Genomic DNA, 26923 nt, shown 5'->3' with positions numbered 1-26923 from the left:
TACCAAAGAGGAATGTGCATCATACCCTCTGACTCATCTTGCTGTTTCCCTCAGATAAAACTTTTGTACCAAAGAGGGGAAAAAATGAGAATCAACGTACATGTGTGATTCCCATATGCAGAATCCAAGGTTTGAAACAATCAAAAGTAGTAACCAGTAAGTATCTTAATTCAACCAATTGTCCTAAAAGGTCAGAGCACCATAATTTGTAATGTTAGAGGTATCTTTTGCCCTTGTACCACAAATCCTCCCAAACACTCCATTTTGCAAGTTGCTTCCCACTAGATGGAGATACAGCACACAGGTTCTCAGTGAGTTTTGCCAACCCAGCGAGAATTAGCGTGCTTTCACTGCCTCACAGTGCTACAGCATTTTCAAAAAATGACAATAAAAATGTTTAGTTTGGAATGAGACCCTTGTAAATAGTGTTAATGAAGGACAGACTGTGGAAAAGAACCATTAAAAAACTACATGTATAATTTTTTTCATTTTATTTATAGTTGTGGAAAATACAAAAGCAAATTAAACACATCCTTGAAACTGGTTTAAATTATCACTGCTTATTCCTGTTTATATCCTCTTAAGCTTTTGCTCCTGAAGCAACTTGTTTCCACAAGTAATATTATCAAGCCTCAAAGGCAGAGAGAGAAAACATTGGAAAACACTGGATTAAAGATGCTTGAGTAAAAGTGCCAAAATAACTTCCTCCAGACTATCCAGGCTTCAGTGGTTTGCAAGACCTACATGTGCATAAGATCAAGCATGTGTGTGTACAAACCACACCCTTGTGCACCCACAGTTTATATATTGATTGATTGTGGCATTGTTGGACACTGGAACCTGAAATTGCTGCCTTTTCTAATGTACAGCAGCAAAATGTGAAAAGTGCTGATGGTTCCTATTCTTAAGGTTTCTGGCCCTGAGCTATGCTATCACAGTTCATGCTTTATTTAATGACAGAAAACTGCTGTGCTGCATGCTGATGTCTTTTGCTCACAGTTTACAAGTTATGTAGCACTATCTGTGTGGCAGAGGTTTTCTTACAGTGCGACATATCCAGCAAGTCAGCACAGGTCAACTGAATGCAGATCAAGTAAACTCTCTTTAAAATACACGATTTAACAAACAAGCACCATTAAGCAATACATACAACTACTGAAGCAAGCTAGGAACATTTCGCAAATAGTGTCAGGTATAAGTGTAAATTACAAATGGCCCCTAGAATAGCTCCCTTGTAGCTTGTGAAAAAAAACATAACAGCTCAGAGCATCTGATAACACTCTGTTCTGATCACATTTTGAGTGCACCACAGGGAGCCCTTTTCCCCCCTGCACTTCACAACGGCGCAAATGTCAGTTAATCTCACAAGACACTGTGTCTGGAGCAGCTTGTGGCTTTTCAAGGGAACAATATGTACAATAATTTACTATTTCTAAGGCACATAAGAGAAGAAGTAGACAAAGATTAACTGCAGCACAATAGCAGTTTGAAGAGCGAGCCAGCAGGAGTTCATATCCTTTCCCGTGGCTGACTAGACGCAGCCGAGGCTGCTGGTCAGTGCACCCAGTCTCTGGGCTGGCGTAAAACTTCTAGAATTTCTGCTTCCCTGGAATTCTCTGGAGGCAAGTGCATATATTCCCACCTGCATACAGGAAGAGGGGGAGGAAAAACAACACAGGCATTAGTTTTCTCCCACTCCATATTGTATCATTAAAGGTAAAGGTTTCCCTTTCTTGAAAGCCAGTCGAATCTGACTGTAGGGGGCTGTGCTCATTTCCATTTCCAAGCCGAAGAGCCAGTACTGTCCAAAGACTTCTCTGTGGTCATGTGGCCGGCGTGACTAAACGCCAAGGCACATGGAACACTGTTACCTTCCCAACAAAGCGGTACCTATTTATCTACTTGCAGTTTCTTGCTTTCAAACTGCTAGGTTGACAGGAACTGGGGCCAGAGACGGGAGCTCACTCCATCACACGGCACTAGAGTCTCAAACTGCCAAGGAACAGACCTTCCAGTCTGCAGCTCAGCATCTTAATCACAAACTATTTATATATATCTCTACTTCCCTGTAAGAAGCAGGAAGATGTGGTTTTGATTACAACATACTGAACATTTACTAACATTAGTGTTCAGTTTGTATTTTATGTTCCAAAACAAAGTGGTCTACTTTCCAATTAACTAAATTTCACTTTGTGGTGTTTTTTTTAATTCAAATAAATTTTTGTTAAGGCATTCTAGAGAGAGAGAGATCCTATAGTTATGTTATGCCCACTGAGTGGTTTAGGATTGTTACAAAATCCCTTTATTCTGGCCCAGCAAAATGATAGGCTAGCATAAAGAGCCAGAGATGATGTGATTTCACACACTGGATAATGTACTTTAAATCCACTTTGCAACTGGATTCTGCTGTCTGAAACACTTGCATTGGAAGTGGACTGAGTGTGCATTCTTCAGCGTGTGTGAAAGAGACCAACATGAAAACACTTTGCAACTGGATTTTGCTGTTTGAAACACTTGTATTGAAAGTGGACTGCATGCATTCTTCAGCGTGTGTGAAAGAGACTAACAGTTCAACATGAAATAAGGCAGACCAACTGGCAGTGAAGCAGGTGAAGAGCAGGGCTTAGCTGGAATCTTATGTCTGGTCAGGGCTCACTCCCATCCCCCATGCCAGTGTAACATTCTGCCTATGAAAGAAGGGGCAAAAGTTCAAAATAAATAAATAATAATAAAAAAATAAATAAACATTCCTGTTGGGAGTCAATGAAGAGCCCCAGATGCCTGCTTGTCTCTCCTCTTACCACTCCACCATACTCAAGATGATTCAGGTTAGCTCTGCAGCCAGTAACAGTACAGCGTCAGGTGTACAGAAAGCACATCAACAAATTACAGCTCACACCATATGGCAGCAGGCTACAGCATCTACCTCCACATCTAACAAGCAGGGCAACACAATCCAGCAGTGGAAAACCAAATGTGGAAGCAGGTGACCAGAGCCGCTTAACGGGATGTCCACTTCAGCTGGGACTCACTGAACTGGCTCAAGACACCCTTCAGCATATATGGGGATAAGCATCAAAGATGGTTGCATAACATTAGTTACAATAAGATCAGAGCTGTATCAGGCAAATCGTTTTAAGCCCACTGCAGTGGTACCTTATTTACAATAAAAAGAACAGAACTAGTTTGCTTTCTATGAAAGAATGCTTAGCAAGTCTGCATAAGTGTGATTGGGTTCTCACCTGGCAGTGAGTGGCAGCGACATAAGTATACTTTCAATCCTAGATCCTGGTGTTGCAAGACCAAACTTTGTACCTCTGTCATACACCAGATTGAATTCCACATACCTGTTGGAGAACACAAGAAAGAGATGCTGTCACAGGAGGATGTCATCAGGGAGCTATCTACACCTAAGGAGCCAAAATACTATCCAAAATAATAGCATTAGCATGCAAACTTTTGAGTTCATGCACAATGAGCAAACAGAACAAAACCGAGCTTCTTATAAACAAAGGACATCAGTCTGGGAACTACTTCAGCATCTATGCAGCAATAAATGCTCAGCATTGTCTCCTTGGAAGAACATGAAGTATAAACAGACATCTTGCCAGAGATGGAACGTACGTTACCAAATAAGCAGTACTAATGGAGTATCAAATAAGTATGCACTTAAAAGCCCAATCGTGACGGAATGAAAATTACCCTAAATTCTTGTCATAGTTTTGTCATTTCTACAACACAGCCAAGAAGAAACTTCTTCTGTACGACAACAGCTTTGTTTTCTCTCAGTACAACCTATCATTTAAATCAGGTCTCTTTTACTGCTTTCTGTCACAAAAAAGGGGGACTTTCTCTGAGTGTCTCTGTCACTAACTGGAGTTCTCCCTTCATTCCCCCTGCCTTTTATGCCCTTAGATTATCAAATGGTCCCCACTTCCAGAAATTTTGAAGGTTTAGTGCACTACCTGTCCTGCACTAAAACACACATCGATCAACTTACTATCATAAGAACATAAGAGACGTCAATGTTGGATCAGGCCAAAGGCCCATCCAGTCCAACACTCTGTGTCACACAGTGGCCAGAAATACCAGTGCCATCAGGAGGTCCAGCAGTGGGGCCAGGACATTAGAAGCCCTCCCACTGTTGACCTCCCCCCAAGCACCAAGATGACAGAGCATCACTTGCCCCAGAGCCCCTATCTATACCTTGTGGCTAATAGCCACTGATGGACCTCTGCTCCATATGCTTATCTAATTCCCTTTTGAAGCCGTCCATGCTTGTAGCCACCACCACTTCCTGTGGCAGTGAACTCCATGTGTTAATCACTCTTTGGGTGAAGAAGTACTTCCTTTTATCTCATGGTTAGCCCAAAGCTCCTTATCTTAGTGCAGGAAAAAACAGATGTCAATGTAGCTCCCACACGTAGCTTAATCCCAGAAGACACATGGTTTATCAGGAGGCACAAAGTACTGTGACATAGCTTTTCCATGAACAATGCCTTAATCTTGCAAAAATAATGCTCTGCTTAAGACAACACCTTTTAAAAAGAACTGCTCACATCAGCAACAGGCCATATAGCACTTAGGGGAGAAGAGAAACTTGATAATTTTACTGAACAGCCAGAGAGACTCAGAACTTGCTAACACACTGACTTACAAACAGTGGGCCAGAAAATCAACTATCCCAGTGGATTTTCAAGCAACACGCAAGCGGTGCATGATTTATTTCATTTATACACCACTTTTCTCCCCAGTGGGTGCCCAAAGTGGCTTACAATACTCAACGTTTTGTGTAGTGGTTTGGTGTAGTGGTTAAGTGCGCGGACTCTAATCTGGGAGAACCGGGTTGATTCCCCACTCCTCCACTTGCACCTGGCTGGATGACCTTGGGCAAGCCATAGTTCTGATAAGAGCTGTCCTTGAAAAAGAGCAGTTTCTGTCAGAGCTCTCTCAGCCCCACCTACCTCACAGGGTGTCTGTTGTGGGGAGGGGAAGGGAAAGGAGATTGTAAGGCGCTCTGAGACGCCTTTGGGTAGTGAAGGGTGGGGTATAAATCCAATCTCTTCTTCTTCCTTTCTCCAATTTATCCTCACAATAACCTTGTGCGGTAGATTAGGCTGAGAGCGTGTGACTGGCCTAAGGGCATCCAGCAAGCTCCCATGGAAGCATGGGGATTCAACCTGGGTCTTTCAGATATCTTGTGAGACATTTTAACCACTACACCTACCAAAGCGAACTTTGGGCTGATGCCACCCTATTGAAAAAGATTCTTTACCACTTGAAGCGAATTACATTGTGTTTGACTAACAACAGAGTTGGAAGTTATGCATTATTAAGATCAATGGATACATTAACTGAGGGCCTGGATGCCATTTTTTCTTGTCAGCCTACAAGGTCATTAGTCACTCACCTCCCTCTACGAATCTGCTGCCACAGTTTTTCCTCTGGTGTGAATGGGTCGTGACTGTGCTTCTTTACAATGGGAATGTAGCAAGGCACAATGGCTTTGGCACAGCTCTGAACAAACTGAAAGGCTTCCTCTTTTGAGGGCCAGTCCAGATCATCAAAAAATATGCCTCCAATCCCTCTTCTTTCTCCACGGTGCTTGATGTAGAAATAGTCATCACACCTGAAACCAACGACCACCCAAGTCACAGACAGCAAACAAATGTAAAATTTAACACCCTCCCCCAACGTACATTAAGCTACTGAAATATGAACAAACAATCAAGCAGCATATATCTCCTCCTTTGGTAAGAGTCACAAACAAGTCCCCCAAAGCATTGTATTGGCAGTAAACTTCCATTCAGATTTTTAAATACATGCTGTGTACTGCAAAACCAGTCTTTTAAGTACAAACAGTAACCTTCACCTCCTATGTGGGTGGGGTGACTCGCATCTCCCTTGTTCCATTCAATTTTAACATAGAAATAATACATAGCAGATTTTCAGTTTTGTAAGCTGAATATGATCTAACAAACCATTTAGGATGCCAGTCACGGCAGACATATTTCTTTATTATACGAGGAATAAACTGGGAAACAGAGATATATTTAAATCTGTCTGTATAAGCTTTAGTTGCTCAACAGCATAAGCTTCTACTGCAAGGAAAGCTGCTCCACTCTAGAGACTAAGAATTTTGTCTGAGACTTCCGGTTTATGGCATCTCGATGGTGGCCGCATTCCCGGGGAGCTCCATGAGCCAGCAGTTGGGAGGGGGAGGGAACGTCCATGCCACACACCCCCAGAGCCCTTGCAATGGGCTCCCAGCCACGGGGCGCTTAAGGGTTGCCTCTCTCCCGGCAAGATGCCGGTAGATTGAGGTGCTCTTCTGCCCCAATGGTCCCGCCACTGAGCTTCCGTCAAGGAACTAGAGCTGCTGACTGAGACGAGTGTGTGGAGGTTGGGCGAGTTACCTGAATATGGAGAGATTCTCAGATCAATGTCGAAGAGTGAGTCATGTTAAAGCGAAATCACCAGAGCACTGGCTTGAAGTCCCCCAAAATAAGTGGGGGGAGGGAACTCTCCCCCCAGAAAAATAAGCAGAATTAAAATCACTTCTTGGGGAGACGGAGCTAAAAGCAACATGGGACTATAATAAGGAGTTTTCAAGAGGCGACTAAGTGTGCAGCAAAATTTTCAGGACTTTTGTAACCTTTTAAAGAAGCGAGTAAACTTCCCCAAAGATGGCAATTCAAAGCGGAGACGGAGAAACAAATGAAGTCCATCCCTTCTTCAGGAAGTGGGAGCATAGTCATATGACCTGATATCATAGACTCTTCCAAGTCATGAATTGAAGTTCTGTGCCCTCTCCTGGACTAAACGATGAACTGTGCTTTATTACAACGATTTTTGAAAGGACAGAATTAACCATCAAGAATAAACTTTTACAACTTTCATCAAATTAATGAACCCTCCAGAGATCATAGAGGCTTCCAGGAATTATGAGGTTGAGCCTGGGCATAAAGTGAAAATATATTAAGCAAATGGATGTGACTTATGGACGTATCCATACTAAACAAGGAAGATAATCTGCCAGGCAAGATTATGGTTGGACTCTTTAGAGTAATACAGAGAAAAGCTAAAATGGAATGACCCTTATGATTGAAGGAAAGAATATAAACGATCAAAAGGAAAAACTGACTTTGTCTTAAAGTATGGCCAGTTCTCGATATATGGATTTATAGGACAAGATGAAAGAAGACATCAATAGGTGAAGAGAAAATGAGACTGTATTAAACTTGCTGAGGGAAATTTGGTTTTAAATAAGCTTTTAATTAAGGGACAAAAGTTATAAAAATGAGATGTTAAGGATTCCTGAAATTTGCATTTTTGACAATTAGCTTTGCTATTGGATTACTCTTTATATAGTCAGATTTGATGGAACTGACAATTTAAGCGATATTTGGATCACTTTTAATGTTACAAATGGTATATTAATTAGTTTTTCTTTTGTTTAAGCTTAATATGACCTCCATCTCTTGGGTTTTAGTGGTTTTCTTTACTTTATCCTGTAGTTTGTAGTAGCCTTTCGTTGTTTCTTTGTAGTTTATAGAAAATGCATTTTTTAAAAATCCCCTTCGAGGGGCTAAAAAAAAGAATTTTGTCTGAAACATAACAATACAATATATGCTGCTTTGTTATAGATTAAGCACTTTAGGAGGCCTGTCTTCAAAAAGCCAACACCTGCCATACCTCAATTATCTGGGTGCAACCATATAAGGGTTGAGGATTTAAATAAACCTTCACCCAAAGATAAGCAGGGGTCTTGTGGATATTCGATGACCATCACATTTTTATTTCAGCACAAAATTTTGTGAACTAGAGCCCATTCAGCAGATTTGCTGAAGACTACCTTGGCTTGCTATTGTGTAATGGAAACTGTTCTTTATGACAAGTTTCTCACAAGCTGGCAGAAGAGCTCACACATTTGCTTGGAAGACTAGCTGCTATCACAGTGGAAGAAAGATGAATAACAATGAAAGAATAAGCTGGGACAAAAGCAGATGAGCAGTGCCATGCAAGAAAAGGGGACGAGTGCTTTCTGGCCATTCTCAACCCTAGTTCTGGCTATTATAAGGACCCCTGCTCCTTTCTTTTTTGGGGGGGGTGATTACATTCATTCCTCTTCAAGGTGGTAATACAGGATTTGTGCTTGAGAAGCCTAATTTAGAATAATCTCAAAAAAGTGGCCTGTTTAAGAACAAAACTAAAAATGTTCTAACGAAGGGTTCTTTCTTTCACTGGTTCAGATAGAGAACAGCTGATGGTCATGGAAAATCTCCACAGGAAAATGAGTTCTGCAGTCCTCAATAATCCAGAAAAGGCATCAGGTTTGTGGGAAAAAGTCAAAACCAGCTTGAAATTAAAGGATAACTGCTCCCCCTCCCATGATGCTTTATAACAACCTCTGAGGCAAAAAAGAGTGGGGCTACTTACGTACCATTTCTTGAATTTAGGGTACAGTTCTGGATTGTGCTGATCACAGGCTTCCTTTAGAGTTTTATGAAAATGAACAGCATCTTCTTCATTCAAGTAAGTTGGAGTAAGGTCTGTTCCACCACCAAACCACCCCTGTTTTGAACCTATTGGGGGGGGGGGGGATTGCCATATATTTTACCTGTGAAACCAATGCATTCTCATGTTTCCTCTAGTAATACCAGAAGCACTGTAAAGCTTTTTACTGACTCAACTATACTAATTAAATTAACTGCCTTACATAAACTTGTCAATATATATTATGGGTCTCTGTAGGACACTACTAGAAAAAGAAGACTGTCATATATATATTTGCCATCAAGTCACAGCTGACTGATAGCAACCCCCATGGGGTTTTCAAGGCAAGAGACATTCAGAGGTGTTTTGCTGTTGCCTGCCTCTGCATAGCAACCCTGGACTTCCTTGGTGGTTGCCATTCCAAAGACTGACCAAAGCCAACTCTGCTTAGCTTCCAAGATCTGACAAAATCACACTAGCCTGGGCTATCCAGGTCAGGGTTCATCTAATACTATGACTTATTTAATTTGTAACCATTGACATGTTTAAAGTTTGGAAAAAGCAAAACTAAAAGCCACACGCCAGAAAAATCAAACAAACAAAAGTCTGGTCTCCTGGTCACACATTTCCTGCCGTGTGCGTGTCATAACATTATACAATACCAAAGAAAACTAGACAGTAAAGGAACACAACAGTTCCCACAATAGTTAGGATAAATCAAGAAAACAGCTGTATAGAAAAATGCTCAGTTAAGTCATTTTTCATAAGTGAAAAGTGTCAGACAAAGTCAGTTATCTGTGAAGGCCTACGCAGGTCCTGGCCTTCAGAAATAAGGTGGGAGGCTACCAGAAAGAGGGCAGCATCTCTCTTTAGTGGCTTTCTATTTGTGAGAAGTGATCTGCCTGATTTTTCTCAATTTCACGTGCTGAGTTTTGTTCACTCAGGTATTTAACTGATTGTGTTGGTTTGTCTGATACTGGTTTTCTCTCCCTTTCCACATAACAGGTTTATTGTTCCCTCCTCTCCCTCATAACAAGTTTCTTGTTTCAGCTGTGTTTTTTAAATTGGTTTTATTGTTACTGGTTAGACCAGGCCTTGACAAATTTTCTTTGGCTCTAAGAGCCAGCCTCAAAATTTAGGAGCCAGGCTCATTTTCCAGCCTTTTAGTGACTACATTTTCTAATTCTATTACCTCAAAACCTAACCCTAAATTCTGCACGGTTTATCATAATTTCATTAAAGCGATGACAAAAAGCTAATTTCTCATAACTTCATTATTGCTTTAAAAAGCTCTGTTTAATTGAATATTGGAGTCAATCTAGAAAGCAAGTAGTTAAGAAATGAGTTCACATACCACCACTGAAAGAAGCAATGACAGGCATATGTACTTTTATACAGCAAAACATTCTGTGAAATGATACATCTGTTCTTCTGAGGATCACTGAGAGACTTTACAATAAAATCATTGCTGTAAATACTAGGCACCACAATTAAATTTCTAGGCGCCATTGTGACCTGACTCGGGATTTGTCGACTGCTGGGTTAGACTTCCTGTTACGTTATGCAATTGGTTACATTATATTATTAGATTTTATATTATGTTTTCACTGACACAAGATCCTGATAACTGAGGGGCAGTACATGAAGCCCACAATTAAATAAAAATGCATTTTTGTATGTGTGTTAAGACACCAAACTACTTTGATAATGTTCACATCCTGTGAGGAAAAAGTTGCCTTTGAAATATATCATGAATAAAGGTCATAGTCTTGTTCCTTAAGATATTTCACAGCTATTTGATTCCTCCTATTGCCTCTCCAAATGGCATCTTAGCCTTTCCTATGTTTCTGAAGCATGAGAGCAAAACATTCAGTCCAAAGATTGAGGTTAGGAGTTTGGGAGGGCTCCTGGATGCCTCCTTAACTATAAAGGCCCAGGTAGCAGCTACTGCCAAATCGGCCTTTTACCATCTTCGGCTGATCAGGCAGTTGGCTCCTTTCCTTGAACACAATGACCTGGTAACGGTGATCCATGCGATGGTCACCTCAAGATTGGACTACTGTAATGCTCCCTACATGGGGCTGCCTTTGTCTCAAATCTGGAAGCTGCAGCTGATGCAAAACACCGCAGCCAAGCTTCTGATGGGGCTCTCTAGAAGGAAGCACATACAGCCTGTGCTAAAGGCACTGCACTGGCTGCCAATAGCATACTGGATTAGTTTCAAGGTGCTGGTTCTTACCTTTAAAGCCCTATATGGTCATGGACCTACATACCTGAGGGACCGCCTTTGCCCTAAAGAGCATTGCGATCAGGGGCTCAGAACCAACTGGCCCTCCCAGGTCTTGAGGCTAGGCTGTCGATAAGCAGGGCCAGGGCTTTCTTGGTGGGGGCCCCATTCTGGTGGAATATGCTTCTAGAGAAGATCAGGGCCCTGTGGGACCTGTAGGCCTGTGAAATTGAGTGCCTGTAAAATGGAGCTTTTCCACCAGGCTTTTGGGAGCCACCTCCACTACCAATACTGAACAACAGATGGTTGAATGTGAGAGGGCCCTGGACCCCTGAAAATGCTATCAACAGCCTAAAGGACATTAAGCACTGCAAGGACAATAAAAAATGAATACTGCAAGCTGACTGTGAGTGAAGAACACTGAATAATGGCTGCCACCATCAAACGAACAACGACTACTAGCACTTTATTATGGTTTTAGAATTGTTTTAATTGTAACTTATTTTTTAATGCAACTTATCTGTTTTATGTAAACCGCCCTGAGCCAGCTTCGGCTGGGAGGGTGAGGTAAAAATTCAATAAATAAATAAATAAATAAAAATTAATCTAATTAAATACTATATGAAAGTTTTCACCACACCTTAGAAAATAATTTCAAGGGGATTCCTAATCCACTGACAAACTACAAGGCCTCTCTGAAGTTGGGCTCCATTGTTCTTTACATTCTTTACATTTATTCTAGATCTTACCATCCGCCTCCTCAATTTCAAAGTATCTGTAGTTGAAGTGTATAGTGGGAACATGAGGGTTCTTTGGATGAATAACGGAGCTTACTCCCATGGCACAAAAAGGCAGTTTTCCTAGACAGCAACACAAACAAAAACAGACAACAGTAAAAATATTACATACCATGTTTTAGTGCTTAACATTTTCTAGCTGCTGTTTTGGTTTCTTGCATCCCATAAGCAATGCATGGAATTTGTCCCTTTAAAACGAAATTAACATTTAATACTTTCCTCCAGAGATTTTTCTTCTGAACTATGTGGGGAGATGTGGCGTGATGTGGTCCTGGTGTGATATGGTCCATGGGGTCGCAAAAATTCGGACTCGACTGTGCGACTGAACAACAACAACAATGTGCGGAGAATTCTAAGAATTAATGTTATATGTGGGGCTTTTTCTGTGTATTAAAAAAAAACTTAATAGAGAAATACTTTTTAAATTATTGTCATTCCCATAATTCAGAATTCTGTTAAGGTTTAGGAAACATCTCAAGGAGAACGTTCAAGTAACTTCATTTTCTGGTATTGCCTGATAATATTATACTGGCTTATTTAATACAAAACAAACACATTTCTTAAAAGTCTGACCTAAAGCAATTTATGATATATGTAACTAAAAGTTCTGACATATAAGCAGCAGCACTGGACTGAAGAATGCAAGAATTTGGGATTGTATCACTTACTCTTGGTAACAGTAAGGACTAGTGGGTTTGGCAAGAGAGAAGCATTGGTGTTCAAAGAGGACATGACAACATATAATATCTTTGGTGGGGGCAACAGGAAACCACCAGTTGTCCATAGAATTGGGGCCACAGTTTTTAGCAATACAAGACTGTGGCAGCTGTAATCAAACAGAGCCAAAGGGTAAATCAAGCTACTGCCACCACCATGGATTTCTTTTTGCAGCACCTCAACACTTATTTCACTGTGTGACTGGAGGCTGTAAATTCCCTACCTAACTAGAACTACCTTAGAAGGAACTGTGGAGAAAAGTTGAGGTTTCTAAAGCAGTAGAATGCCTAGTCTACTGTGACAGACAGGAGGCTGTCCTGTCCCTGAAGGGAAAAAACAGCTGAGCCTATGGGAGTGTGGCTTCAGCATCCAACCACCTTTCAGGAGGGGGATGAAAGGTTCGAGAGAGGGACAGCAGGAGTTTAGTTCAGGTCTACCTCAGAAAGAATGCAGTGGGAGTTGAGTTCTGCCTCAGACAGAACAGTGATAGTTCAGGCCTGGCTCAGAAAAACAGCAAGACAGAGTGAAGGGTAGTTCTGCTCAGTAGTGGCAGAATGGTTTAGCACTACCTTAGAGAAAGAACGGTATCTTTCACCTGCAGTCAGAAGTGGTACACAGTTCACTCTTCCTGCTTTGGATTTTATCACTTCCTTCTACTGCACATATACACCAAGAACAAGAGGCAGAACGAACATTATTAAAAGCACGAGATCCACAAAACAATGAAAAACTCTCTGCACATAAAATGTAAGCACAAAAACAGAAGTCTAGGCACTTGCTTTTGAAACATCCATTTAGTAATACTAAATTCAACCAATTTTAAATAAAAGCATGTCTTACCATCCTTGGCCTTCAGAGTTTTTCCCCTGCTTCTCATCTGTTGAGCAGCTTCTTCAGAAAGATGGCCGAACACTACAGACACGTTAACTCCAGCCTTCTCAAAGATTTCACCATCCTGAAGAACACAGCTGATGCCTCCACCACCTGTTCAATACAAGAACCAGCATTTTCTTGTGCTGTCAAACAATTTTATTATACCAGTTTATACGATTCGAATGATGGCCTGTTTGTAAGGATAGTTAGCTGGAATCCTTTGCCTTCAGAACAAACCTCTACAATTTGGTAGCGTTTCTGTGGAATGAAGAGTACGGAGCTGACGATTAGCCTATCCATAACTCTCTATATATCACAAGTATATATTTCTGTGTTAGAAGCCTTTCACCCATAATTAATATAGGACAAAAACACACACCATCCTTACAGTTTTTTAATAGGTGGGGCTCTCTGATATTTGTTGAAGTTAGATAAGACCTCAGAGCTGGCCCCTCCTGTCTTATCCTCCCAATCTCACATAGCCGGATTGAACTGTAGGTCTCAGATACACACTAAGTAATGCCTACCCACAAAATCAACACCCAAATAAACAGTGTCAAGCCATTTAAGAATGTTGCTTATAAAAATGGTCCCAATTTGTTCACAACACTTTATTGTAGGAGGATTTCTAACAGAAGCAAGCACATGTAGTTAACTAGGAGATGTGTAGAAGTGGTAACTGACAACACTTACAATGCATCCTATTCCCCTTTTGTTAATTTGCTGCCCAGGGACATTTTGCTTTACAGAGGAAATAACTGTATTACTGTTAAGCAATATTAAATCAAATGCTCCACTGTTATTCAGTAAGCACACAGAATTTTATGGAACTTCCTTCTCCTGCATAGAATTATTGGCTTAAGTCAAATACAATGCTAGTGAAATGCAAAAATTCACATAGGGTCTCATTTAAACTGAGCTGTATTTCATGGGTAGCAGCAAAAAAGCTTGAGCAGCAGCTCACTTTAGCAGCTCCATGCCCATGTGAGCACAAAGTCCCATGAAAATGCTTTATGAGCACACAGGCCAACAGGAGAGTGATTCTACTTCACGAGCACCAAGCCATCTAAACAGCCAGCCAACCATGATTCCATACAAAAACCCCAGACGCTGTAAAGGTACTACATAAGAATTATTGTAAAGCCTCTCCTAAACCTGCGATTTCCTTATCTTTGACACTTTCCATCATACACAAAGTCAACATTCTTGTACTCCAGACTAACACATCTTGCTTCAGTGCTCACACTTTCTATGGATTCATTCATCCATAACCAAAGGGAGATGCCAAAGCAGCTGTACTGACAAACTGTAAATATAACCAGTCAACTATAGGGTGTTAACATGTAACTAATGCACAGTCTGAAATCCCCTTCACACTACTGTAGCAGCTATAACATGGACAGCCACTCTACATCAGCTCTCCCAGCTACTCAAATCACACTACTGTAGCAGCTATAACATGGACATCAGCTCTCCCAGCTACTCAAATGCATGGTACATAACCAGCATTATTGGATGCAGGATTATTCATTGCAAATTAGACACACAGACTCCTTTAACACCTTGGCACCAACCTGTCATAAAAGCACATTCACCTACTCAGCATTAATTTACAAGTCAAGAAAGAATTGCGACGTAGGTTAGCGATTTATATCTTTGTTATTGAAACTTGCGAGTTACAGATGGGCTATAAAATGCATTATATGACTTCAGTCCTCCAAAGGCTTACCACAAAGTAATCCCCAGGAAAACCAGTGGGGGTGACTCAGGAGCATCTACTTAAGGCATCAGTATGGCACACGCCCCCCCACACCAAAGTGCTCGAGGCAGGTTAGATTATTATTGTTTAACTATTAAACTCTAAACAAACCAGGTGACAAGATTTATCGAATCCAGCCTCGGGAGTACAGCCAGGAAACTCGGTGGCTCCTTCAGACTAGTTACTCCGGAGCACAAGAAACTCGATCGCGTGCGTCTCAGGAAGGGAACTCTCTTCCCCACGGGAGTCGGTCACCTTCCTTCCTCTCCCAGCGGTCGATTGTGAAGGAGGCGCCGCCGTCGAGCTGGGTTAAGGCGCGGCACACCTGGCCCTGCGTCTCCATGATGAGCATCTCCATGCGGCTCCGCATCTCCCCGCGCCGGCTCCGCAGCTCGCGCATCCCGCTCACCGGCGGAGCCACGAAGCCCTCGAAGCGCCGCGCCAGGCCGCCCCTCCCGTCTCCATCGGTCTCTTCCTCGGGCTGACTTTGCTGGCGCGCCATCTCTGCCCGCCGCGCCAACCCCAGCCCGGCGAGCACCGCCGCCGCGTAGAGGAGAAACTCCTGGAGTACCACAGCTTAGGGTGCTGCACCATCCCTCGGGCGCCCACAGCGCCCACCCCACGCAGCAGACGAGCCATATTGCAGAGCCGGCAGCAACTGCAGCCCCGCAGTCCGCAAAATGCCTTTTCCTGAGCGGCAGCTGACGGGGGGCGGGGCGAAACATAGCTTCTTGGGAAGAGTAGTTCTACCGCCCACAATGCTCGCGGCTAATGGCGTCGGGTCAGACTACAATCCCCAGCAGAACCTGGGGGGAGGGCAGGTCGTTTTTTGTTTGTTTTTCAAAGGTCGAAGGTAGAGCGGGTTAATCAATCAATGGGGTGTGGCACCACCCCCTATATAGGGGGTAATGGTTGTGGGCTGTCGGAGGCAGCTGCAACGGCCTCGCCTCCCTGAGCCCCGGGGTGGTGGCCTTGGTCTCCTAGGGGCAACTTCCACCTCTCTCCGCGGCGGCGGCGGCGGCGGCGGCGGCGAAACGTTCCTCCGCCTCCCACAACCGGCAGCAACTGCAGCCCCGCAGTCTGCAAAATGCCTTTTCCTGAGCTGCAGCTGATGTGGGCGGGGCGAAATATAGTTTCTTGGGAAGTGTAGTTCTACCACCCGCAATGCTCGCGGCTGATGGCGTCGGGTCGGACTACAATCCCCAGCAGAACTTGGGGGGAGGGCAGGTCGTTTTTTCTTTGTTTTTCAAAGGTCGGAGGTAGAGCGGGTTAATCAATCAACGGGTTGTGGGCTGTGGGGCAGCTGCAACACGTTCCCCGCCTCCCTGAGCCCCAGGGTGGTGGCCTTGGACTCCTAGGGGCAAATTCCATCTCTGGCTTGTGAGGTTATTCTGGCTCCCCCAGCTCTCGTTAAAGGTAAAGGTTCCCTTGCTCGAAAGCCAGTCTAATCCGACTCTAGGGTTGCGGTGCTCATCTCCGTGTTTTTCCGTGGTCATGTGGCCGGCATGACTAAACACCAAGGCGCAGGGAACGCTGTTACCTTCCCACCGAAGTGGTCCCTATTTATCTACTTGCAATTTCTTGCTTTCGAACTGCTAGGTTGGCAGGAGCTGGAACTAGAGACAGGAGCTCACTTAACCACTTGAGCCACCACAGCAGTCCCATCAGTAATGATACAGGCACAATAATATGCTCATGGAAAGTTTACTTGTGTGTGAAAAGTTGCAATATAAATTGTCAGTGGAGAACTTTTGAGTGAGCACAAAGTCTTCTATTCCCTAAAGCTATCCACTAGGTTTTATGTTTTGATTTTACTGTGGCTGAGTTAATAAGACATAAATATCAGTGTACAGATGGCCTACCAACTTAAGGTGATTTCAACTAATCTGCTAGTACAGTGATTTTAATAGCATGAAGATAAAACAAATTTTGTTACCAAAGCTACATTTCCCCCAGGAAACATGCAGATAGCATTACAATATTGGAATATAATTGGCTACAAAAGTATTATAGATGACCATATATATATATATATAGACCATAGAGTTTTCCCTCTGATGGTCATGGCCCCGCCCCCAGCGTGCTCGGTGTCACTTCCTGATGCCTCCCAGTGCCTTCCCTGGCCTGTCCAAGGGCTGGCTTGCTTGGGCTCCCTGCAGTCATGCGGTGCTGGGCAAGCCAAGGGAAGGCACAGGGGTATGGCCTATTATACTAATGAGCTGTGCTGTCAGGGGTGTGGCCTAATGTGCTAATGAGTTTCTGCTGCTGGGTGTGGCCTATTATGCTAATGAGTTCCTGCTGGGCTTTTTCTTCAAAAAGAGCTCTGGACAGAAGAGCTATAAACTGGAGATTTGTTACTACATTACTTATCTACAAAATGGATTGTGAATTGCACTGATCATTACCTCTAAGTACTCTACCAAGAAAAAATATGTGCCTATGTCACACCTGACATGCCAGTTGTGAAGAGGAGAACCTTTGAATTTTGATGGACTGATAAAACTATATGAAAAGTACTGAGATTTACTTAGTGAATTCAGCTCTCATACTTTATTTGGAGAAAAACAAGACAAAGTAGCCGGCTCGCAGGCCGGCTTATATGTCCCAAAGAAAACACACCCACATACACCCAACACCCATGAATGGTCTATTTACAGAATTACAGTGATTAGATTATTCCCCTGGATCCTAGGTTCCCGATTGGCAGGGAACTAGGATCTGACCAGCTATTGTGTTCCGGAGCGAAGCTCAGGCCCTTCGCTTGGCCGCATGAAGAACCGGCCAAAACCAGATCTCACACATTGCTGGGTCAGTACACCAACACCATATACAATTATTTATATGTATTAATAAAGTGTTCTTTATAGTGCCTATCTTGTACCTACAGCCATGTACTTGGTACTTTCTTTAGAGAAGCTGGTTTTACCATAGAGTTTTGCCCAAATGCCAGAGCATCACCCCAGCATCGCTGGCATGATGACATCACTTCCTATGCAATGCTGGCCATGAGGCCTAAGCCTTCTTCCTCTTCATAAATCCTCCCTCCCCATCCCCCACCGGTTGCCAGGAGGGACCTGGCAACTCTGGTAACCAAGAGAATTAAGAGATTGGTGCTGCTTTAAACTGGATTAAGGATTGGGTTACTCATGAAAATACCAGATTGTTGAAATTTGAGGGCCATGATCTAATGATGGGATGGCACGCATATTTGTGGTACCAAAAAGTGACTAGTTATATCTCGCAGCACCTGATTAGAAGCGCCTTATTTAAAATTTGGGAAAAAATTAAAAATAATCATTACCAAAAGATACCACAATGGATATCTCCCATCGAAGCATTCACCCAACCCACATTGTTTAAAAAATACTCAAAATGGAACTATCTAGAATTACTAGATAAAAAAGGGAATTTGATCCCTGAAGAAGAGTTAATTAAAAACAATATAGTTTTAACTTGGTGGCAAAAGACGACTCTTAAATCAAGATGGGCAAAAGATAAAAATATAGGTTTCTACATTAAACCTATCGACTTAGACATAGTGTGGATAAATAATAATGGAAAGGTCATAGGGAAAGTGTATAATTTCTTGCTAGAATACAATATGCAAGATAAGTGGGTAAAACCCCAAATGATAAAGTGGGCACAATGTATTGGAAGAAATATAGATTTTGATGAATGGGAGAAAGTGTGGTCTAGGAATAAAAGATATATTAAAATTAGTAACTTTAAAGAAAACATAGTTAAGATGGTTTATATGTGGCATATAACTCCGGAAAGAATAAATTTAACAAAAATGTTTCCAAAAACTGCTGAAAGTGTAAGCAAAATATTGGCACCTTTTTCATATTTGGTGGGTCTGTAAAAAAGCGAAGAAAGACTGGAATGTCATAAAAGGGTTAATACCGGTGAAACTCAAGAAATATTAAATCTATATAATTATGCATATTTTAGTTGCAGCCAGAATTGTATTTGCGAAATATTGAAAAAATGAAAATATTCCAACGAAATATGAATTTATATGTAAAATAATGGAAGTTGCCGAATTAGAAAAGTTAATGTTTACTATTCAAGATAAGAGTGAGACGGAATACAATAAACACTGGTTCAAAGTGGATAAATGGCTGCAAAATATTAAAGGGGATAAATAAGGTGAATATAAAAAGGATTGGAAGAAGAATGCTGGACGTTTGAATGAATCTTCCTCTCAAAGGCCAAAATAGGCCTGGAAAGGGCCCTGCCTCTTCCCTCTGACTTGTACTGACAGAATCAAGCCTGGAATACTGTGCTAATTCTTTTACACTGGAAAATCATGGAAACTAAAAGGTTTTTCTACAAACGGCTTCAGTTTTGTAATTAATATTTTAGTGCAACACAGACTGGGTCAGAACTGATCATTTGGACAAGTTATATATTTGGCAAGTATGGCTGCAGGATACGTGAAACAGCAAAACAAATAATTCTATATGAAATGAAAGGAAATTGGGAATATGAATCAGAAGATATTTGAAAATGCAACATATTTTTATCCTCAAATAGTAAAAAAATTACAATATATGCTAAATGGTCTCACTAACTCTAAATCAATATTTAAAAAATACTGTTGTTTTCATTTTGGCTTCATGATTTTTGTCAAACATTGCAATTTTCCCCCACAAGCAAGAAAGGCTGATAAATCCAGTGAAAGCTAAACTTCAGGACTTAAAGTGCCCATACTTAATGTAAATATTGAAACTATATTTTAACTTCTAGCTTATCTACAGCAGTAGCCCCAAAGTACAGCCAGCCAGAAAAGAAAAGAATGGACTGGTCTATGAAAGAGGAAACAAAGGATTTCTTCAACTTTATTATCCCAGGTTGTCTCAAGGCCACAGAGGTTTCCTCTTCTCTTTTCAGAGATTTGTCTGGTGGAAGACCAGACAGTAAGTAATGTTATCACTGAGATCAGCAGCTGTCTGGACTAGGTAGCTAATTATGCCCGTTGCTAGTATTTAAGATCAAATATAAACAAATATCCTCCAGTTCAGCTCACATCCTGGTCATCAGCTTTCTGATTGTTTGTCAAGCAGTTTGGATGCAGCCAAACAAACTCAGCTATGTCTCTTTGTACGATCAGACTGCCTTCTCCCACAGCTACTGCTCTCCCACCTGCAGCTGCTACTTTTATTTATTCATTTATTCCATTTGTATCCCGCCCTCCCCACGAACAGGCTCAGGGCGGCTTACATTAGTCGGTACAAGGTACCATAAAATCCACATGAAAACATTTAAAACATTTGAAAACAATCAGGTAATCATAAAGTGCTAGTAATTTTTTTTGGGGCGGGAGCTTATTTTGAGCTTTTTGGTTTAAACTTTCTATGTAGATGTGTCTGTGTGTCTTCAGTGTTTGTCCACACATTAACTAATCTTGCAATCTGTTATCACTTCAAGAAGATATGCATCCAACAGCACAGGCACAATTTACTCCCTTTTCCTCTTGCCTCTCTTCTTCTTTAATTAATGGTTCCCCAGATCTGCATCCCCTCTAAGGGGGTGGGGCTAGAAACTTAAAATGGCTCTGGAAAAATACCCATGCATCTTCTCATTGTATGTCACTTCCCTTTTTGTATTGTAATCCTCCTTGGGCTGATTGTGGTGGTGCTGAAGTTGTGGTTGCTGAGGCAAAGAAGTTGTGAAAGCAGATCCTGTTCTCCCCTTGTGAAGACGGTGGCCCATGTGAGAGCAGAGTAGTAGCTGCTGGTGGTAGGGAAGAAGAGGAAACATTCCTCTCCGCAAGGGACTGGACAACTGCCCACCAGGACATTTCCTACATAGTTAAAGGGACAATCTATCTTTAACTGTCGCCTAGTGAGTTAACCCTGTTTGCTGGACAAAGTCTGCAGAAGGAAGGGCTCTCTCCTAAAGCCTCTTCAGGTATGAGCAGGCTGCATGGAGCCATGATGTCTTGCCACTGCAAGCAATCTTGTTGCCTTGAAAGGATAGGTGTGTAGGGGTCAGCCATAGCCTGGGCAATATTTGGAATCAGGGAAATAAAAGCTTAATAGCATTCAAGTCAATGTGGAACAGTGCATGTATATGAACACAGCAGCTGGTTCATTATAGTACAAGAACTTGTTTTTCCTGTCAGGCCAAGTCAGAACGTAAGCCACTTAGAGTACAACTAAATACCATCTAAAGCGACTTCTCAGTTTTCATGGAAATAAGGGAGTTTCCTCTGCCTCTGAGATCATCCTACATAATCTGCTCCACACCATTGCTGAATATAGTTCTTTAAAAATCTAGGAATAATGTCTAGGAATAATGGGTAGCTGTGTTAGTCTGTCTGTAGCATTAGAAAAGAGCAAGAGTCCAGTAGCACCTTAAAGACTAACAAAATTTGTGGCAGGGTATGAGCTTTCATGAGTCACTGCTCATACCAGACAAGCTATTTCAAGGAGACAGGATGTTGCATGCATCCAGTGGACGATGAGCCCACAATGCCTGGAAGGGAGAGATAAGAAGATGCATTTATGGTAACACACGGAATCCATAATAATGCTTGTCTAATACAGCAGATCTTTCACCAGCGCCTGTTATTTGTTTGTTTTCTCTTCTTTCTCATTTTAGAGGTGTAGGTATATATATACATATTTAAACGAATGCTTTAGAAGCACAGTGCTTCTCCACAGTACCCTGAAATCAATCACATCTTTCATCTAGCCTTAGTAGTCCTCAAATGCTGCTGTTTCAAATGCTTCAAGGTCAAAAAAGTTTGTATGTTTTCCTTGTCTCTGTTGTCTAGGATAGATTCCTACTCCACTTGCACTTTTTTTGGCAGAATGCACAAAGAAGTGGCTCTACACCTTTTACTTCTTAGGACATTGTCTCCAAAGTACAGCCACTTACAGTTTCTTTCTATATACACAAAAAGGTACTTGAGATACAAAAAAACCCCTAGAAATATTTGATTTTGAATTTGGGGCTGCTTTTTTTTTTACCCCAGCCTATTAAAAAAACTTGCAAAAAACACCCTTCTGATGCAAAGCTTTTTTTGACATTACAGTTAAATCTTCTTGTATTCCCTCATTTTTTGCTTTGATTCTCAATTTCTTGTTCTTGCATTTAAAATTTTTAAAAGCTCTTGGAGCCCTTCCAGATAATCACACAGCTTGTCTGTTTGGCTTCCCAGGTCTTCAACATATGCTGTTCACAACTGAATTTATTTTCTTATGTTGCAGATTAATGCTTAGATGTCCCCAGACCACTTGTTAGTTTTGTTGTACTTTGCTTCAGACTGACAGATTTGTTGATTTTTGTTTTGGGGAAATAATTTATCCACATTTTTCTCAAGGCTATAATTTCTGCTGTACATGTATTTATCATTAAAAACTTTTTTCTTTCTTAATCACATGTTGTCACTTTTTACATTTATTGACATACATAGCCGTATTTGGGCATTTGAAGAACAAGAAGAAGAGGAGATAGGATTTATACCCTGCCCTTCACTACCCAAAGGAGTCTCAGAGCAGCTTACCCTGTGAGGTAGGTGGGGCTGAGACAGCTCTGACAGAAACTGATCTTTTTCAAGAACAGCTGTGCCAGAACTATGGCTTGCCCAAGGTCATCTAGCAGGTACAAGTGAAGGAGTGGAGAATCAAACCCGGTTCTCCCAGATTAGAGTCCGCGCACTTAACCACTACACAAAACTGGCATTTGAACAAGTGGAATGAATGCACAGATGGTGAGAGCAATACGATCATGACAAGCTTCACCCTAATTTACAGATGTTTTTTTGATTGTCTGTATTGAGCCTATGTGTACATACACAAAACATCATATGATGACAGCTGTACTCATGCATATCTGTACACTCATTTTTTAAAATTTATTTTTATTATTTTAACAAGAAAAATACATATACAAGTAACATATAGGTAGGTTATTCTTCATTACCCAGTTTAGTCCTAGGTTTAGTTAGTAAGTGATAAAATGTTCCCCTAGGTATATTGGTTTTGATATGTGTTGTAATTGTTGTTTTGAATGTGTGTGCAGAGTTTGTCCTTGTTAGCAGATCTGATTGCTTTGTATTTCTCACAGGTATAACCACTTGTGATATAAGGTGTTTGCTGGGAGTATTTTATTTATTTATTTATTTATTATGAGCCAAACAGACAAGCTGTGTGATTATTTCTTTCCTTGACATATAGTTTAGTATCGGTGACCATGTTTTAACAAATCTCATGTGTGGAGCTGTGCTTGTCTGTTGTGTTTTTTGTACACTCATATTACCTTTGCATACAGTTAAATGAAAACATCTAGGTAGGTCAAAGCTTGCTGCCACCAGTAACAACCCCCCATACATGTTCATTCAATTTTGACCATCTAAAAAGTGAGTACCTGTGTAGTTTTCTATTTTTCTTAGACAAAAAGCAATTAAAAAAAAGAAAATGAGATCATGGGATGTCAGTCCATTATAGGCCATTAAATAATTTTACCCTGTTATGTGAAAGGGTTGGTTGACAAGTCTAATTCTAAGATGATTCTACTCTACTCGCATCAGCAAAATTATGCATTGCAGCTAATTGGAAGAAGTAAAATTCCCCCTTAATTATGGACTTGTACCAGAAAGTTTTGGGGGAGGTTTAATGATGAAATTAGGAGCTGCGGTGGCTCAAGTGGTTAAGATGCTGAACTGCAGGCTGTGGAAGGTCAGTAGTTCAGCAGTTCGAGACCCGGGTGCCGCATGATGGAGTGAGCTCCTGTCTCTAGTTCCAGCTCCTGCCAACCTAGCAGTTCGAAAGCAAGAAATTGCAAGTAGATAAATAGGTACCACTTCGGTGGTAAGGTAACAGTGTTCTGTGCGCCTTGGTGTTGTCATGCGGCCACATGACCATAGAAACATCTTCTGACAGCGCTGGCTCTTCGGCTTTGAAACGGAGATGAGCACCGCAACCCTAGAGTCGGATTCGACTGGCTTTCGAGCAAGGGAACCTTTACCTTTACCTAATGATGAAATTAACTCATAATGTAAGGTCTAAGGATTTGTAGAGTCTCTCTAATATCTGACAAGCCACAAAGGATATTTCAGAAGCCTGAGGGTCAGAGAACATGAACTCCAGCATGACGAAAAGGGAATGTTGAAAAGAGTGCCTAACGGAGAGATCCTTTCCTCTTTGTGGACATTGTACAAGTTGTGACAGGTTATAGTGGCTGGTACAGAGCTGCGTGTTTCCGATATTTTGGTCAGGTCAAGTATGATGTTTACTTTTCCAAGCTTAAAAAAACAATCATCTTGGTATAATGTTTATTTATGTATTATTACTGTGGTTTATGTGTGTGTATTAGATGTATGCCAGAGATTACAAACTGCACTTTATAGTTTTTCTATAATGCAGTTAGGAAGTAGCTTGTAAAACTAAACTACATGTAAGTAGTCCCTGTTCCTGAGCCGACACCGAAGGCTGGGTGTTCTAGCAGAACTGCAGTTAATATGATTCACATTGGGATGTTGCTCTGAGTTGGGAAGTTCCTTTGTTTTCATAACTGTTACTAGCCCTAAATGCAGGCTCCAAAATTCCTCTCTGCCTGTGGAAAAACTGACTCAGGAATATTTTGCCAGCAGAATATGGGGTTACCTCATTTTAATATATTGGAATGGAGGCTGGTGTTTTTTTTAATTAACTGTGTTGTTTTACTGTGATGATTTATAAGTCAGCCCTTTTTAGAGTCTGTTTTCCTGTAAAAAATATTCTGGGACATGACTCAAGCCTTTATAGCATTAAAATAAAATCCAAATTAAAATCAGTATGATTTTGCAGAGTCATATTGTGGAAGGGTGCTTAAAAGTGGCAAAAATATAAAGCTAGAAAAACAAAAAAATATTCTACATTGCCTGTTGCCAGACATAAATTCAAACAGAGGTAAAAGTTTTTGACATTCTTTTGCTCTTTGAATCATTTTCAAGCTGGCTTTTAACAACAACAAAAACAACAAAAAGCACCTCAAGGCCCCATCTCCCATTTCCTGACCAACTGCTATCTTATTGCTAGCTAAAGAGTGTTAAATGTTTCAGGTAGATTACAGGTAGGATTGGATGGTAATAGTATCTTTTGGGTCAAGGAAAGAAAGACTTGAGACAGATAATCACAACCAGAAGAAAGGCAGTGGGTGGGTGGAAGAGTTTGTGACTATAAAATTGTATGTGGGGGGGATTCTAATAGTTTTGACACTTTGCTAGAAAGGCTGAGGGTGGATGTCGGATACAGGAAAGCACACATTCCACACATCAGTAAACAGGTTCTCTCATAAAGCCTGGATGGGGGAAGGACAGAATTGTTTGTCCTCATGACAAAATGAATTTGGCTTGACTAACCAACTGTGGAATGCTACGCCAAGTGTCTTCAGTCTTAGTCCGCTGACACCAATGGGATTAAACTGCAGTAAACCTGCAGAGGACTGCATTGTTAAAATGTAAGATGAGGTAGGCAAAACAAAAAGAAATCTACAAGGAAAAACCCTGAGTCCAGTGGCACCTTTAAGACCAACAAAGCTTTATTCTGGGTATGCACATGAAAGCTTATCCCAGAATAAAACTTTGTTGGTCTAAAGGTGCCACTGGACTCAGGCTTTCTTCTTTTGCTTCAGACCAACAGGGCTACCCACGCCTGAGAGGACAGAATGGAGATTCTCAGTTTGCTTCCCACAATTAGAAAAGACACCTTTGGACATTTATCTGCTATTTATTGGACATATTTATTACTTTGCCAGTTTGATGTAGTGGTTAAGTGCACGGACTCTAATCTGGGAGACCCGGGTTTGATTCCCCACTCCTCCACTTGCACCTAGCTGGATGACCTTGGACAAGCCATAGTTCTGATAAGAGCTGTTCTTGAAAAAGAGCAGTTTCTGTCAAGAGCTCTGTTAGATATGGAATTCAATGCCGTGTCTTAGTCAAACAGTGAATTAGCTTTATTTGAAGTAACAAGAACAGTCAGTGAACACACACAGAACAGTGGAGCACAGCTCCCTTTTAAATTATCCCGGGCTGGTGTAGCCACACCCAGTCCAGTTAAGGACCAATCACAATACAAGGATAACACCCAATCAGGTCTGTTCCCTCCAGAACATTACCCTGCATCCTGATTGGGTGATTCAATACAACAGCCAATAGAATTGTTGCAGCTTACAATCCTTGATGTGATTTCAAGCTTAACATGGGTTTACATATAGATAAAGACATAATAATTCCTCCCCCCTAAGATGGAACAATTCCGGAGCAAACATAATCTTTTAAGTAGGAGGGGGCACACCTTGCTCTTTGGGACCTGCGTACTGGTTCAGGTTCGGGTGGTGATAAGTGTACGGGAGCCCTGGCTGACTCACTGTCAGTGAGTCTGGAGAACTACTTTCTGAGGGACTACCTTCATGAGTTGAGGATTGCCCAAGATCGGGGTCAGTAATGGGCTCAGCAACACGCACCTCCTCGTCTGGAGGCCCTCGTTGCTCATCAACTGAGTTGTGGATCGCATCAGGGTCAGAGCTGGACTCAAGTTTTGAGTCAGCCCACCGTTGCCTGAGTTGATCTATGTGGCGCCTCAGTTTTCACCCATCTGCAAGTTGCGCCACATACATTCGGGAGCCCAAAAAATCTGAAATTATGGCGGGAAGCCATAAGTGTCCCTCCCCGTAGTTGCATGCGAACACTTTGTCCCCGGATTTGAATGTTCGCGGTGTTTCCAGGACCTCAGCTCTTGGTGGTCGGGACTCTGTTAGGTCCGGATGGAGCCGGTCGAGCAGGGTGGTGAGTCTGCGACCCATCAGGAGCTCTACTGGGCTCCTCCCTGTCGTTGTGCAAGGCGTGATGTGTTGCCTTAACAAAAATGAGGCTAACTTCTGCCCCCAGTCACCCTGACTCATGCGCTTAAGAGCTTCTTTAGTTGTCCGAACCATACATTCGGCTTGCCCGTTTGTGGCTGGGTGAAACGGCCCAGAGGTTACGTGCTTGATCAAATTGTCCCCCAGGAATTTTGCAAATTCCCCAGAGGTAAATTGTGCCCCGCTGTCAGACACCAACAT

The 26923-nt window shown here is 41.8% G+C and overlaps 1 protein-coding gene across 1 annotated transcript; it reads right to left on the bottom strand.

Moving 5' to 3' along the window:
• Positions 1 to 234: 234 nt before the first annotated feature.
• On the bottom strand, positions 235 to 26923 carry CPOX (coproporphyrinogen oxidase). The gene is made up of 9 exons (XM_015428233.1): positions 26755 to 26923; positions 26231 to 26358; positions 15125 to 15431; positions 13078 to 13221; positions 11473 to 11583; positions 8444 to 8585; positions 5411 to 5629; positions 3243 to 3347; positions 235 to 1642 (listed from the first exon to the last, which is right to left on the bottom strand). Exons 1-9 carry the CDS (start codon positions 26921 to 26923, stop codon positions 1555 to 1557), a joined length of 1413 nt encoding a protein of 470 aa, XP_015283719.1. The 3' UTR covers positions 235 to 1554.

The sequence above is a fragment of the Gekko japonicus genome, unplaced genomic scaffold (assembly GCF_001447785.1).
Source record: "Gekko japonicus isolate JY-2015 unplaced genomic scaffold, Gekko_japonicus_V1.1 scaffold2003, whole genome shotgun sequence".
Taxonomy (NCBI): Eukaryota; Metazoa; Chordata; class Lepidosauria; order Squamata; family Gekkonidae; genus Gekko; species Gekko japonicus.
This window is presented reverse-complemented; position numbering and strand designations above follow the sequence as displayed.